This window comes from Panthera pardus, unplaced genomic scaffold, assembly GCF_024362965.1.
Source record: "Panthera pardus isolate Hobbes unplaced genomic scaffold, ASM2436296v1 HiC_scaffold_16, whole genome shotgun sequence".
In the NCBI taxonomy this organism is placed as follows: domain Eukaryota; kingdom Metazoa; phylum Chordata; class Mammalia; order Carnivora; family Felidae; genus Panthera; species Panthera pardus.
In genome coordinates this window covers 5,846,619-5,862,675 of record NW_026526721.1, presented here as the reverse complement: position 1 = coordinate 5,862,675, position 16,057 = coordinate 5,846,619, and the positions used below count along the sequence as shown (strand labels likewise).

The window sequence follows — 16,057 nt, the reverse complement described above, 5'->3', positions numbered from 1 at the left end:
GGGCATCTGAGGATTGTAATAACTGCCCAGTTTCTCGTGTATTTACCCACCTGGTAGCTGTCACTTGGGTATGCTTGTATCTCCCATAGGTCCTTTGAAGAGTTATTAGTCATCATTTGGCGTATCCGCCATGACAGGGCGTCACTGTCCGAGAATCCCACTTGAACCCAGGGCCAACCTGGAGCTGGCAAGTTGCCAGAGGGTGTCCTGATCAGCCCTGGGCCAACGAGACAGGCCGCGGCACCCACCTCATTCCCTGCACTGGCCATGATCCCGGTTGTGAAAGTCAAGGCTTCACTTGGGTGCCGTGAAGGCTCTTCGGGGTCTCACAAGTCCAGGCAAAAGGACTGAACCTCTTTACAGAGGGGCTGGACAGGCTGCAGCAATGAAATCTTTAACAGATTCCACGGTCCAGCCCGCATCTCCCTCCGGATGCTGGTGAAGTTTATGACAACACAGATAAGGCCGGAGACTTCCTCTCTTGTCACAGCCTGACTCTCCAAGTCGATGTCCCAGCGCTGCTATGACCTCTTGCCAAGGGAGGAGGTGCCCGGGATACGAACAGCCTGGCAGATTTGGGGTTGGGGCGGGAGCAGTGGAGAATGTTCTCCTGGAAGTCTGGGATCTGTGCCACAAAGAACAGGGGAAGCCGCAGCTCCTGGGAAAGTGAGGGGGAGAGAGAGAGAGAGAGAGAGAGAGCGAGCATGGGCTGGTGTTTCCAGAACTGCCCTTCCTCTGAGATGCAAACATTCTTTTCACTGACGTTGAAAATGTATTTGAATCCTGGACCCTTGAATTAGTAAACGATGGCAAACCGGTGATGATCTTTGTACCTCTGACTTTGACCTTTAAAAAAGAAAAAAAAAACCCACGCACAAATCTAGCAGCTCTTTCCCTTGGCAGAATGTGGGGCTGAGACCCAGCTCACTTCCCACCTGGCTCCACTAGGTGGCCCCTCGTGCTCTCGGATGTCTGCGAGGCGTGCAGACAGGTGAATGAATCTCATTGGCTTACGGGAGGCATGATGCCACCGGGCAGCCCTTTTTAAGAGAAAAGCCAGGACCGGTGGAAGAGCGACCCCTGAGCAGCGATCCGGGTGCTGAGCACGGTGCTGAGCGCAGGGATCCCGCGGCTGCCGCGTTACAGCAACATGAGCGAGGTGAGTGGCCCTCGTCCTTGGAGAGGGAGACTTGGGGGTGACCAGTGCGCTGGCCACAGTGGGTCTCGGGAGACGCCAAGGGTCTCCGGGTGGTGGTCGATCAGCCCTGTGACTCTTTGCTCGGAGGGCTGACCCCCGTTGCTATCCTGGTTTGCGGTGGCAGGTGCAGAGAGGTTGGTGAAGTTTGCAACTTTTTAAAAATTCGCCTTGGAAAGAAAGGGATGGCTTGTTGGCTTCTGATTTAATCGTGACTTTGGAAAGTGCTTTGGGTTGGACACCTCGGGAGAGAAAGCCGAGGGTCTCAGCCTCGCCGGAGGTTTGCTGTGCTTCCCGCCTGTCCTCATGTGTTTGCTTTGGTGGATGGCTTTCAGGACGCTGGCAGGCGGGCCAGCCGGTGACAGTCAGCCTTGGAAGAGACGTGGGGGAAGGACTGCACGGCTCGGCCGCACAAACTACATCTGCAGCTAGTTAGAGCGTCAGTAAAAGAGGCAAATCGCTCGAACCATGAAAAATCTGTGTGTAGGGATGGGGCTCGGGCACCGGAGAGACTTTGACATAAGAACAGCTACATTTCTTCTGGTTGCAAGTCCCTTCTCTGAATATGTTTATAGAGACGGTATTTTGTTGGGGGCAAACCTATAGATAGCTCATTTTATTTCAAAAAGATCACGTTCTCTTTCTTTTAAACGAGGCAGGTTTGGGGTTGTACAAACCACCCTCTAATTCAGCTCAGTAGTGGAGACAAGTCCGTTTTTATTTCCTTTTGGTCGGCACTTAAATAATTACTTTTATCTTCTCTGTCTTTTTTTTTTTGACAGATGGGTGATCCTTTTTTTGGGAATTCTAGAGTAAAATTAACGACTTCAGAAATAAGAGGCGTCTTCACTGCGTTTGTCTCTCCGATGGGCGACTTTTGACATAAACATGACAGGAAGACAGAGGAGGCAAAGCGTAGACGGTTTAGGAATGGGGTTTGGGACGGAGCCAAGGGCTCGAGTGAGGAAGGGGGCAAGTGTGGAGGAAGATGGGAGGGCTGTAAGCCTCTCAGCCCCAGATAAGCCTGGGGGGGTGCTCCAGTAAGGCCAGTGCACCTCACTTTTGTCTGTTCTCAGCCCCCAGCTTGGCATCGCGCTCCACTTGTGTTACCTTATTTGCCCCCTCAAATCCTGTGAGGTAGGTGCTGGTATTTATTCCCCATTGACAGATGAGGAAACTGAGGCAGAGAGAAGTTCAAGGTCAGCCGGTTCAAAGTCGGCGCTAGCAAAGGGCAGGGCTTGGGCGGCCTTGCTGGGCGGCCGACCGCCGGGTGGGGGGGGGGGGCGCGGTTTCTGCACACCGGGAGCCACAGAAGGAGCCGGAGGAGGGTGGGGCGGGGGCGAGGGAAAGGGAGCTGGGGCCTGGAGCAGAGACAGGGTGAGGAGCACCAGGCCTCTGTGCCTTGCAGCCTCCTGGTGGACTCCACGAGACTTCAGAAGCTTCCACCCTGGGTCAGCAACCTGTGCTCGCAAGAAGCCATGGCTGGCTGTGGAGAGTGGGCTTCCCAGAGGAGGAGTCACAAAGCAGTACAGCACTGGGGGCCCTTCTTCGATAGTCGGCTCCCCCCCGGGCTCTTCTGGGGTCGTGGTGTTCCTGCTGGGTCCCCTCCGGCTGTCACCCCATCTGCAGCCGAGGCTGAAGCCCGGCGTCGTGAACACATGAGCTTTCCAGAATGTTTCAGCTCGGCGGTGTTCACCTCACCGTGGGTCCCCCGGGAGAGAGCACACGTCCCACAGCTCAGCCCACGATTAGGGTCACAGCCTCATTTCTGCTGCACATAAAATTAGGGCAGCTCTGCGGCCGCCCCCTGCCCCCGCCCATTCCATCAGCCTCGTCAACAGCCAACTGCAAGGGTTTCCTTTAATGTCGCTAAAATCCCGCAGGAGGCGCATCCGTCTCCTCTGCCCCCCTTTGCTTCCGCGACAGCCCTTCCAGCTCCTTCTCCCTTTCCCCCTCCTGTCCCTCTTGCACCTAGTCCCCCCTCTGTTACGTGCAGCCCCGGTGCTCTGGCCACCAGCTGGGTGACCAGCTCTCTGCCTGATCCCCGACTTCCCGGGCGTGTGTCCCTCAGAGAGTGGGAGTGAGTCCTTTCACTAGAACTCAGACCTGCTTAAAACATTTAATAAAGTTGAACAGACGCTCCTTTCCGGGTAGAGAACTGAACATCCCCCCAGCCCAGAGCTTTTCCTTGGTCGGGTGAATTACGTGTGGCTTCTTGTTTTCATAGCTCTCAGGCAGGGATTGATTCCAGATGATCGTTTGCTTACTCGTGTCACTGATTGCTGCAGAGGGCCAAAGCCAGGGGTCTTGTCAGCCTCTCCTCCGACTTCGGGATTTGCTGGGGTCTGGTGGGCAAAGAGCGCCGGCTCCAGCTGGCAGGGTTTGGTGCCCGCTGCGGAAATCCCTGAGCTCACAGCTGCTCCCCGGGGGCCGTGCTGGGGCGGGGCTGGGAGGAGAGGCCCCCAAAGGGCCAAGTGCTCCCCGGTGGGCCTTGGGCCTGCGGGTCTTCTAGCCTTTAGGGGGAAGGCGGTGAGAGGTGGGGACTCGGGGACTGAGCCTGGAGCCGGCTTTCAACCGGGTGACTCCACGACCCAGTGTCTCCTCCGTCCCCCGTGGCAATGCATTGCTCGGGGAACGAGGCGATTGAAAAGAGCAGCTCCAGTACAGCGAGGGGAGTCAAGTCCAAATTTAGGGCACCGAGAGAGTGGAGGTGGTTTGTGGGGGTGTCTAATTTACATTTCAGTATTAAAGTATGTCAGATGGGCCGGGAGGTAATTTAGCAGGGATCAAAATGCAGGTTAAGGTGTGTTAACTGGATCAGAAATCCTAACCACCAAAGTCAAGGTTAACAAAGTCACCCTCTTCTCTCTCCGCCTGGACCCCCGCACAGGAGAAGAATGAGACTCCCTTTGTTGAGCCACCAAATAGGAGTCCCATAACACCGACAGTCCCATTTTCTCATCCAGGTGTGTGTTTTTAAGTTGCTTTTCATTTTTTTTTAATGTTTGTGTATTTTTGAGAGAGAGAGAGAGAGAGAGAGAGAGAGAGCGAGTGAGCGCAGGGGGCAGAGAGAGACACACACAGAATCTGAAGCAGGCTGCAGGCTCCGAGCTGTCAGCACAGAGCCCGATGCAGGGCTCAAACCCGTGAACCAGGAGATCATGACCTGAGCTGAAGTTGGATGCTTAACCAATGGAGCCACCCAGGCGCCCCTTAAGTTGGTTTTCAAAAGAACTGATTTAGGAGAGCCAGGAGCAAGATTTTCATCCAATAAAGGCACACTTTTGGAGAATCAGTTTGAAAAATGACACCCACCATCACCCTATTTTTGAGGAAGTGTGTGTGGGGGGGGTTCCCATTGCATAATGCATCAGTTGACAGCTATTAATTAGACCTGAGACCCCCTGGGGAAAGCATCCAGGATCCTAACTGTCACCACTCTTTTCTTGCATCGGCTTGGATGGGATGTTGCAACTTGGGGCCAGGGTTTCAAGCCTTTCTTCCATCCAGACGTCGCCCACAAAAGGACTGTGCCTGTCAGACGCACGGAGGGAACACACTGAGGACATTTCAGGGCAAATCTTTAGACCCACGTGCCTGTCCTTAGCACAGAATCAGAAGCTACTGCCTACACACTAAGTTCCTAAAGGAAGAAGAGAAGAGTGAACATTGTCTGGAGAGAGATATGCAAGGGGAAGGAATGCTCCCTTGAATCTTGCAGGGGGGCATAGAAAGGACAGGATTTTTGTTTTCAAAAGCAGCCGCCGCTTGGGGCTTACCTAGGCAGCCACTGGGACAACCCATTGCTAAGATAAATAGTAGGGAACAGAACTACAGTGAAAATCGTCATGGTCGTGTGCTTCTTGTGATGTCATAGTGAACCGAGCAGATGCCGGAGGACGGACGAGCAGGCTTGCAGATAACTGTTCAGGGTAGACCAGTTACACCCAGATTCCAAGCGTAACTGCGTAAAATGTGGATTTTCCAACTGGCCCCAAAGGCCTGGCAGCAGCAGGCCAAAGACGATCCTGTTTCTTCTATAAGTATAACCTCATCTGGGGATGTACCAGTCAGTGGCAGAGACACAGGAAGATCCAGCAAGATCCCCCTGGTTTCTCTGGACCACCCCGGGACGGGCACTCTCTCTACTCTACCTGGGGATGTTAGGTCTAGGAAGACGCCAGGTCCAACTTTGGTTCCCAGTGCAACTTTTCTTGCATGGGCAGAGGTCCCAATGCAGCCTGGAAATGTGTTTGCCGGGCTGATGGTTTATGGATTGCCATAAACTTTGTTCCCCCGGTCCCGCACCTCATTATCGGATTGTGTGTGGTTAAGAAGTCTCACTGTTTTTCTCTTTTGAATTGAGTCAATGACTTGCAGTTGATTTTATTAAAGGTTTAGTTGAATAGTGTGATCAAGATGAAAAGGAAATACAGGTTTTCGTTGTGGGAAGTGCCTTGAATTCATGATGAATACGTTCTCTGAACTTTTTTTTTTAATTATAATTTCTGCCTCAGTGCTTCATTAGAGATGTTGTTATAGGTGGAAGGCGTTCACACTGCATCTGGGGGCCTTCTGTCCTCAGTGAACTGTGTGCCCTGTACCATTTGAACACCTGAACAATATGAGCCCAAGCCTGGGGCTTTTCATTAATTTAGAATGGCTTTCTAGAAAGGGCTTCTCACTGCGGGGGAAAGAAGGACTTTAGGGGATGCATATGCACAGATTTATATAATATTTGGCTGATAGTTTTATAAAACACAGCATTAAAGCTCATGGTGTTATTGTCTTAGTCTGTTCAGGCTGCTATAATAAAGTATCACAGATTGAACAGCTTATAAATCGTAGGAATTTATTGCTCACGGTTCTGAAAGCTGGGAGGGAGTCTGAGATCAGGGAGCCAGTGTGATTCGGTGAGAACCCTCTTCTTGGTTCATAGACAGCCTTCTCCCTCCTGTGTCCTCATATGGTGGAAGGAGGGACAGGGAGCTCCTTGGGGTCTCTTTTTGTGAGGGCACAAGTCCCATTCACTGGGGCCCCCCACTCGTGACCTGATCACTCCCAAAGGCCCCACCTTGTCATGCCTTCACCGTGGGGGTTAGGATTTCAGCACATGAATTTTGAAAAACACAAACATCCAGACCATAGCAAGTATTATGGTTGCATTTTATTTATTAGCATTATCCCCCCTAGACTGTGAGCTTCCTGGGGACAGGAACAACTTTACATTGTCCACAGGACCTGGCTCCTGGTCTGGCACTTGGTAACGTTCCCTTATTGGATGAATACATACATTTGGGGGTATGGGTTTATCAGTTAATGTGACCAACAGACCAGACCCCCTCTTTTCTAAACGTTGAGATTTGTGGTCCAGACAGGTTTGGAGAAGAAAAGTTCTATCTTTTGTTTTTTACTCCCGGTTTGAAACCTGGGTTTGCCATTGAAATCCTTTTAAGTTGGAAATGGATACATTGTCAGATATACAAGAGAAGTGCGCTGACGGCAGGCAAGGCGATGAGAACTGGAGAGAATCCGGACAGGAAGAACTCTTGGCATTTGGAAAAATGTCAAGGAAAACAGGGACGCTGAGGGAGGGACAGAGAATTCTAATATCCTACAGTTGGGGGTCGTCTCCCTTGGGACTATTTCACTTCAGATAAGCTCTATGAAATTCAAACAAAAGGAGCTTCAGCCAGAGAGGCAGAGCCCGTGAATGCCCTACAAAGCTGTTGGCTGTACTGAAATAGAAAACCAATTTGACTGTGCTTACAGGGGGATAAGAGAGAGCCCGAGCAGATCTTTAGGAAGATTCGTGCCGAATCACGGTCGTCCAGACTGCAGATCCTGGCACACGGTTGAAGGCAAAATATACTTTGTGTACAGGAAGCACATTGTATATTCAAGTATTTTAATTGCTATTTAAAAATTAGCCATTGATGTTTCTATGAATTAACCAAATGTTTTCATTTCTAATTGCATATTTAAATATCTTAAGTTGGTTTATATTTGAGCTAGGAAGACGTGACCATTCCTACACAAAAAGCGATGGGCTTGTGTGTCTTCCCCTGGGAGGTTAGGCACTGAGATGTACGACCGTGTCCCCGTGCGGTCCAACAGGCTGTGACTCCACGTTCCTATCGTCCCCAGGTATCAACTGTTTACCATTCTTCATCCACCTTTGGAATGAAGTGAGGTATAAGTAATGAGATACAGGTACAGGTGTACTTTGGGAATGGGTATGAGAATGTTCTACAGATCGTTGTTCTGTGCCATAAGCCAAGCAAGCCTGACACACCCACCAGTGGCCCAGACCTATAAATCCAACATCCACTTCTGGGCTGTTGTACATGAACAATTCCGTGTAAGTTACACACGCCAGGCATCAATCTGCTTGAATATTGTTTGTGCCTTACACATAGCCCGAAATTTATGCCTCAGAATCTCACTGAATTACTTCTCGTTCCACTTCTGAAAGGGAGACGCTTGGCCATGTTTATCACATTGCCAGTGGAAAAATCAATCACCCACTAAATGCCATTATTTTACATTTTACTCTTAAACTGCCACCTTATAAATAAAAAGAAGACAAATTGGAATCATAAAGCAGGTAGGTAATCATCCACAAATTGAAAATTCTCCTGCAGAACATCTAAGGGGAAAGAAGCCAAAAAGGGTGAATTGATTAGAATTATTGCAATAAGGCAGTTTTCATACCACAGTGGAAACTAGACTAGAGACCAGGAGAGTCCTTTTCCCTGGAAGGTTTCTGCCTCTGGTTTGAGGAAGTCATGGGCTTGGCCAAGACTGAAATATCTCAATCACCCACACTTCAAGCCTTCACCCAATGGTCTGGATTGCCTTTTGAGTGTTAGTTTTTAAATATTTGTTTCTGACTCCCGGACAGCTATTTGATAGCTGGGGTTGGACCTGGTTTGGCTTGAGATTATGCTTTTCCTGCTATCACAATCCCAAACTGCGGAGGAGAGTCGTGACAAAAGAAACGGTCATCTGTCCTCATACCACCACATCTGTGGCTTGGCTAAGGTTCTAACAAGTGATTAGTTATTTTAATTTTATGCAATGCCTGGAAAGAGGACCCTGCAGGTAGCAATACTCATTAACATTTGTCTTACCCAAACAAGACAGTTAAAATGGGGCAAGAAAGTGTGTTCTCTCTTTTCCGCCAAGATTTTCTTCTTTAGTCAATATACTTTTATGTCCATCAAGGGCTAAGTCCCACTATTTAAAAATTATTAAGAAATTAGGCCTGTTAATTATTTTTAAAGAATGTTTTAAAGATTTTTTTTTATTTTTAAGTAATCTCTATACCCAACATGGGGCTTGAACTTACAACCCCAAGATCAAGAGTTGCACGCACTCCCAACTGAGCTAGCCAGGTGCCTGGAAGGTTCTTACATATATAAATGGAAGGTTCTTACATATATAATTTTCTTATTAAGTAACATCACTCTTTCATTAGGGATTATTAGAAAAATAGCACTTTTCTTTCCCTGAGCCTGGCCAAATGGCACAGTGTACCTGGACTTTTCCTTTTCACATTTCCCGACACCTGTTTGATACACCGAGAAATCCCCGATGCCACGAATTGGTCAGATAGTCCTGGTAACGGGACTTCCTTTTGAGCCTAACTTGATGGCTGTGGTTTAGAGGCTCGTGTTGGTGCTCATGAAGATATCCTAGAACGAATCTAGCAGGATCAGTTCACATTTCTATTGTTTTCTTCTTGCTTTTGCTGACAGTGTCAGTATTCTTTTCAATCTGTGAAATTTTATGCAGGAATTTCATTGGGGTAAAAAAACACATGTCATAAAATTGACCACCTTACCCATTTTTAAGCGTATAAATTCAGTTGTGTGGTTTATTTATTTTGTTACGAAATAGACCTCCAGAACGGTTTCATCTTGTGAAACTGAAATTCCATTACCTATTAAACAGCAAATCCCCTTTCCTGTTCCCCTTATCCCCTGTGACCACCTTTCTACTTCCTGTCTCTATGTATCAAATGTCTCTATGTATCTGACTCCTCTAGGGACCTTATAGATGTGGAATCACAGAGTATCTGTCCTTTTGTGCTTGGCTGATTATACTCAGCATAAGGTCCTCCAGGTTCGTCCGTGTTGTGGAGTGTGACTAGGCAACACTTTTTTTAACAACATTTTTAAAAATTGATTTATTTTTAGAGAGTGAGATAGAGAGTGAGCATGAGCAGAGGAGGGGCAGAGAGAGAGAGAGAGAGAGAGAGAATCCCGAGCAGGCTCCGCACTGTCAGCACAGAGGCGGATGTGGGGCTCGATCTCACAAAATGTGAGATCATGATTTGAGTGGAGAGGAAGAGTCAGATACCTAACTGACTGAGCCACCCAGGTGCCCCTGTGTGAGACTTTTTAAAAGTCACTTACCTACTTAGTGGGGAGATTAGTTCAGTTAAAAGTAGATTACATAATCTGTAAATCCTCCTCCCGGGGCTCAAGGAGCTGCATTGCAGCACGTGGCGGTGTTCTGAGAGCAAGCCAGGAGTCACGGGAACCCATTCTTCCCTACTCACCAAGTGACAATGTCAGTATCGATCCTGAGAGTAGCTATTGATAAAACCTAATTTCGTCCTTATAGACCTTTGATTCTAAACAGATGTAAAGAGAAACGTCAAAGTTTTCTTCACCGTGCATGTGCGAATTAAGCACCTTACAGCCCCAGAGATGCCATTCTTGGCTGCCGTCTACCAGTGGTGCCCCCTGGGGTTGTGCTGTGCACAACCTGTGCAGCCGAACATAGTGGCCCTGCCCTTTCTTGGGGTGTAGTCACCTGCTTCAAAACCACTGACCTAGAGAAAGACTGTCATTTCTATGGTTCTTCTTAGAATTCAGAGAATTCAAGGAGACCGTATTTGTCATTTCCCTCAAAGGAGTCATTTTCAAATAGGGAACTGAGTGCCCAAAGGCGAATTTTGCTCAAAACCACAGAGCTTTTTGAGGAAAAGCCAGAGTGAGTTTCACTTACACACTTCCTATTACATTTCTCATTTTCTGGCATATCCTGGACACAACCCAATTTCTTTTACACCTGCCCCAATTCCATTTAGGACTTGGGCAAGAAATACATGAGAAACAATATTGTCCTGGATTTTTTTTTTTTTTCCATTAGTCTTGAGTGAAAAAAGAGCAGCTACGGGGATCTTGACCAAGTCATTCTTTCCCTCCCCAGGTCTTCCACTTGATCTCTAGAGGTTCAAGTATGCCCTCTGAGCCTCCCCCCGCCCCAACCCCAATAACACAAGGAGTGGCTGGTAAACGTCATCGCACTGTTGCCCCAAAAGTCCCTCACTGAGGTCTCCGTTGAGAAATCCTCTTCTGCCTCACGTGGCAGCTTCCTTGACGTTGACTTTACACCAGTGTCCTTTATGACCTTGCCTTACTCTCCATGGCTCTGCGTAAGAAAGAGCATTCTGAACCCCCAGATAAAACTCTCAAAAAACTTTTCCTCCCAGAATGGGGGCCCTGTCTATGGTCGAAACCACGGCGTGTGTAAATCAGAAATCACGTATTTGGTCAGTCACATTTCCTTCCGCCTTCTAGATTATGAAACTTGAAAGGACAGACTTGTGTCGTCCCTTTTCCTCTCCCCGGCACATGCCATTCAACCTACGTGGATGGGGACTCCATTGCGTGTTGTACGTTGTGCTGGGTGAATGAATAAGGCGTGGCTGGGAGGCTAGCCCCGGAGACAGAATCACATAAAATTAACTGGGCTACAGGTCTCTTCACTGTATACACTGATTGCCAGGGATGCACAGACGATAGCCATTGTGGAGGCTTAGGAAGGAGGAGAAGGATGTGTTCAGGGAAAGCTTCCCCGTGGAGTCCATGCTTCCAGAAGTAGGGTCTCCATAGATATTGATTGAGGAATAACCACCATGGCTGATGGTTACTCTTCAAAGTCTTGAATTTTAGAACCACATAGGGCTTTAGCAGTCTGAGTCCCATGAACCGATAGGTATCTAGAATGATACTACAGCCGATTTATGCCTCTTGCCTAGTGAAATAAATTCCCATACATGTGTCAGTGAATATTTGGGTTCTATTTAAATTATCACGTCTCCCTTTAAAAGTGCTAAGTGAGTAAAATCTGTTCGGTACATTGGAAGAAGATTACATGTGTAGTTGTGCATGTTGTTTTCTTTTAAAAGTTCCACGTTCTACTTGTGAGAAGCGCCCAAATGAATTTAGATATGCCTGTAGCCTACCTTCCGTGCGAGGATTACTGTTTGTCCAGGGTGAAATATCACTGCACACGTCGCACCTCGGAGACCCCTGGTGGCATAATTTCTTCTCTTCGGAGTTTGTTCGAGGCATGGGCTCATCCCTATATTTATAACTCTGTTCTCACATATGCATAAGTCCTGTCAAAAGATAGAGATAATACAGTGTCGCATCGCAAATATTATTTCTGGCAATGTTCTATACTTCAGAAGTGTGGGCTCTTTTACCTATTCTGGAAGATAACTTCCTAAAATAGATGTAGCAATTAGTCAAGTCCTCTACCAAATACCTCATGCAAGTTTATTGTTATTTTTCCATCTAGATTTAATCCTTCCCATCTTCGAGGCAGATTCATTTCGGGGGGGCACTGTTTAGTGAATTCCCCTGCCATCATTTTTTTTTTTTTTTTTTTTTTTTTTTTTTTTTTTTTTTTTTGGCTGAGTTCTTGCTGAGAGCCAGATTTGGCTGAAATTCATGAGAGAGCTCCCAGACAATTGAGTTTTGGATGAGGATTTTGAATCCTTGCATGACAAAAGCATAAAGGCAGCCTCACGGAACTTCAGCTACAAGCAGTACCCTCAGGGGACCCCACTCTCTGCTCCTATGTCCCTTTTGTATTCCGATGAAGAAGGAACCTAGCAGATCTCCCTCCGAGATGAGGCGATTTAAAGACAAGTAGCAGCCTCTATAATTGTTTGCTGCCACCCAGCTTTGGGAGAAGTCTCTTTTGAGGTCCCGGTAGCTCAGACAGCTCTGGAAAGTCCTGGGTAAGCCTGTGATTGGACTGCGGGGGCAGGGCGGTGACACTTGGTGGGGCCCGGTGAAAGACAGAAACGTGGGGCTCCATGGTAGACATTATTAAGAATTTCAAGACGGAAGGCGGGGGTTCCTGGGTGGCTCAGTTGGTTAGGCATCTGACTCTTGGTTTCGGCTCAGGTCATGATCTCACAGTTTGTGGGTTCAAGCCCCACATCAAGCCCGCATCGGGCTCTGTGTTGACGGTGCAGAGACTGTTTGGGATTCTGTCTCCCTTTCTCTCTCTGCCCCTCCCCTGCTCATGCTCTCTCTCTCTCTCTCTCTCAAAATAAACAAGTATACTTCAAAAGAATTTTCAAGACCGTGATGACAGAGCATTACCAAGCTTGGGGCCTTTCTGAGCCGGACTCATGGGTCCTATATGACTGCATGGGTCACATGGCCACGAGGCTGGCTCTGGCTGAGGCTGGGGGCTGCCTGATTGCTTTTTGGTGGAGAGAGAGGGGGGCGGAGAGAGAAAGCGTGCGTGCTAATGAAACATGTTATCCCTTTGCAATGTCAGGGGCCATATATATATATTTATTTGTTATAAATATATATATCTATATATATATTATCTATATATTTATATATAGATAATATTTATAGATAGATAGATAGATTCTTTTCTTCCCTCACTGAGAGGAGGTTTTCAGAATGGCCCATGCCTGACCACGGATGCAAGTGGCTTGAGGGCCTTCCCTCTGAAGGAGACGGACCACTGAGGCTGGCTCTAAGGAAGCCCACCTAGCCGCATGCTGGCATAAGAAATCAGATGATTTCTGACCCGACCCTGCAGGTCTGCTGCGAAGTGGGAGTACTAAAACTGATTAAAAAGCACTTGGAAAGCATATGCTTTTCAAAGACCGTATAAATGCTAAACGATGACCCCAATATGAAAAACTCCCCGCATTCCGATTCCAAACGTCTTTGCCAAGGGTGGGTTGTTGACTCTGATGAATGTCTTGGGTGGCCTGCTCCGGCCCTCATGGCTTCTTCCCCGGGGGCGGGGCGGGCATGTCAAGGGACACGGAGAGCAGGTGCATGAGGCTTGTTCAATTAAAGAAACATTTCGTGCTTGGGAAGTAAAGGGTTTTCATCGGAGCAGGATCCAGGGTCAGTATGTGCAGATACGAAGCCACACGGTGGCCCAAGCTTCAGCCATTCCCATCAGCCCTGTCCCAGGAGCGCGACCGCGACGTAAATTACAGCTGAGTTGGTTTTCCAGCAGACTACGTGGGTCTGGATTTTGTAGGGGTTTAAAAATGAGAGAGGGAGCGAATGCCCACCATGAAGGAGGCAGGGCGTGAGGCTGAGTTGGGAGGCGGTGCTTGCTGGTGGGCATGTGTGCATTCTGTTTCCAGCGGGGAGATTGCTAGAATTTTCACCTCCCCGGGGCGCAGCTGATCAAATAGCCCTGGACAGCTTCATCCGGTCTTCTAATCCGTCTCAATTCGCTCCTCGGGCCGTGACAGCTGATTTATGACCAGGCAGTCCCGTTTCTTCCAGAAGTATACAACCTCAGACTTGTACGGGTTCTGAAGCTATTTTCGTTTTAGTTGAGTGGGGGAGAAAAGCTGGCTGCTTCTTTATTACCAAAAAAGAGAGTCTCCGGCTTCTGAAGCCTCAAGCCCCCCCTCCCCCCACGCCTCCCTCCACCCCGGGAGAAGCGCGCTGAGGAGGACCCGGTGCCAGGTTAGTATCTGCGTTTTATCTCAAGGAGTCAGCGCACGACACTGGGCTTCAGCCTCCATGGGAGGAACGCACGGAGAGGAGTCCGCGAAACTAGTTAAATGTGTGAAAAAGAAACCAGGACACCTGGACAGAGGGAATTACTGAGCCAGAGCCGTCTGGGCTGTCCCCAAGCCCCGTTGTCACGGGTGTGGGAAAGGCGTCTGCAGGTGCGGTGTCAGAGTGGCCTGAACACCGACCGCGTGGTGGTTCCCAGGGTGGCCGGCAACCTTGTGACGTGCGTTCACCCCAACCGTCCCCTGAAACCGTCCGGCATTTTCACCCACGGAATTTTGTGTGATGTGGGTGGACGTCTACAATCAGGAGGGTCAGGAAGCACCCTCGATGCCTACTCTGCCACCAGATGGGTCGAGGCACAGAATGCCGGTACCGTTGAGGGCAGGGGCGCCATCAGAGGCAGACCTCCCATCCTCCAAGGCGGTGGTGTCCCCCGTAGACGCGCAAACTGCGGCGGTAGGGGTGCCGTCTGCCTGCGTCCGAGCCCCGTCCCCTTCCACTCAGCGGCTGCCAATCCTCGGCCGTGTCACTAAACCTCTCGCTCAGGGTGTCCGGCCGTGCATCCATCAACTGGGAATGACCGTCCCCCCGCTTCAGAGGGTTGTGGCAACCCAAGTGTCACGCTGTTGCTTTGCAGAGACAGAGCGGCCGTCTTGGTGGGAAAAAGGGAAGAGTCGTGGCCAAACTGGGAAGCCTGGCCTTTCAGTCAGCCCTAACTGCGGCCTCTCTTGGCCAACCGTGGACGTGGCTTAGGCTCTTTCCTGCTCTGATGAGGAAGTTGAGCGCGGCGGGGAATCACGACCGGCTCAACCACGGCGGAGCCATGTGGCCGTGGTGGGTGACCGTTCGGTGCCCGGGGTGGCTGGCCGGTTAGAGTCTCCTGCCCACGGTGGCTCCTTCATTCTGCGGTCTCTGGCCACGCTTTGGCCTTCGTTTGATGATGCCCAGCACCGCGTTCTACTAGCTGTCCCGGGGAAAGGAGGCAGGAATGAAGTCCTGGTGTTACGGCTGAAAGCAAAGCAAAGAGGTCTTTCTCTGTGGCCTCTGTGATCTGGGGATACGTGGACTCTGGCCTCATGGCAGCTTCTCTGGCCTTTGAAATATAAAAGTGCCCTAAAAATAACACGACTATGGGGGGACCGGCAGCCTTTGTGTTTTCACAGTGGTATGGTAGAGGTTTCATTTAGTTCTAGAAAAATGACGATCCTTGTTGTTTTCTCCCCCTCATCATCTGTGTCAGGTCGATGCGTCCTTTCCTGAGTTAGTTTGTGGGCACATCTCTGTTTCTGCCTTTATATTCATCTTTTATTGACAGTGTTGTACCTTTCTTCTTTCTCCCGGCATTGGGCCGGCCGGCCGTAGCTCCCGGGATGGGATGGGGAGAGAAAGCCAGTCTCTTCTGTCCTTTTCTGCTCCGCGTGGATCTGGTATCTTCTGTGCACACTGTGAGAAACCATGAGCGTTTGGGTACCCGTGTCTTTGTCTGAGAGCCTACCGTTGTCCTTTGTGTCAGTCACGGCAGTGGCCGTAGGAAGCATCTGCCCTTTCTGCCGACAACCTGCATCTCGAGCATATTCTGAGGAACCGACCCCACTTTAGGAGGGCAGAGAAGGGAGTGGGGCAGACGGAGAGGCATTCCTCTGGGTGTCTTTCAGACGTGGAAGGTGGATGATGACCTCCACATTCACGGGCCATTCTGGCCCCTTGCGGACCCATGGGGTCAGTGGAGGGGGCTGGGGATCGGCTCACGCTTCCTTTCCAACCTGAGCCATGCAGGGACTCTGCAGACGGGTCCGCTGCACACACGCTGCCCCAGGGCCACTCAGTTCTCCCCACTCTCTTCGGTCACCGCCCTACCCTCCTCCCACATCTTCTCTTCCTAGAAAAAATACAAGCTGTCATTTGTATCAGCGCACAAAACACATCCACCTGGGAATAGAGGTCCAGGAAGCTTCGACTGAAATTAATATTAGCTAACAGGTAGAGACTACATCCTTTATGAAAAAAAAATAATCACAAATCCTAATATTCTCTCTTTAGA

General features: G+C 49.4%; 1 protein-coding gene across 1 annotated transcript in view; it reads left to right on the top strand.

Annotated features, from left to right (window-relative positions):
- The first annotated feature begins 1,024 nt into the window (after positions 1-1,024).
- The window catches only part of PCP4 (Purkinje cell protein 4), a 61,120-nt gene continuing 46,087 nt past the window's right edge, over positions 1,025-16,057 (top strand). Inside the window, exon 1 of the mRNA XM_019420392.2 lies at positions 1,025-1,159. Coding sequence (XP_019275937.1) covers positions 1,151-1,159 — 9 coding nt within the window. The 5' untranslated portion in view covers positions 1,025-1,150. The remainder of the gene's footprint in view (positions 1,160-16,057) is intronic.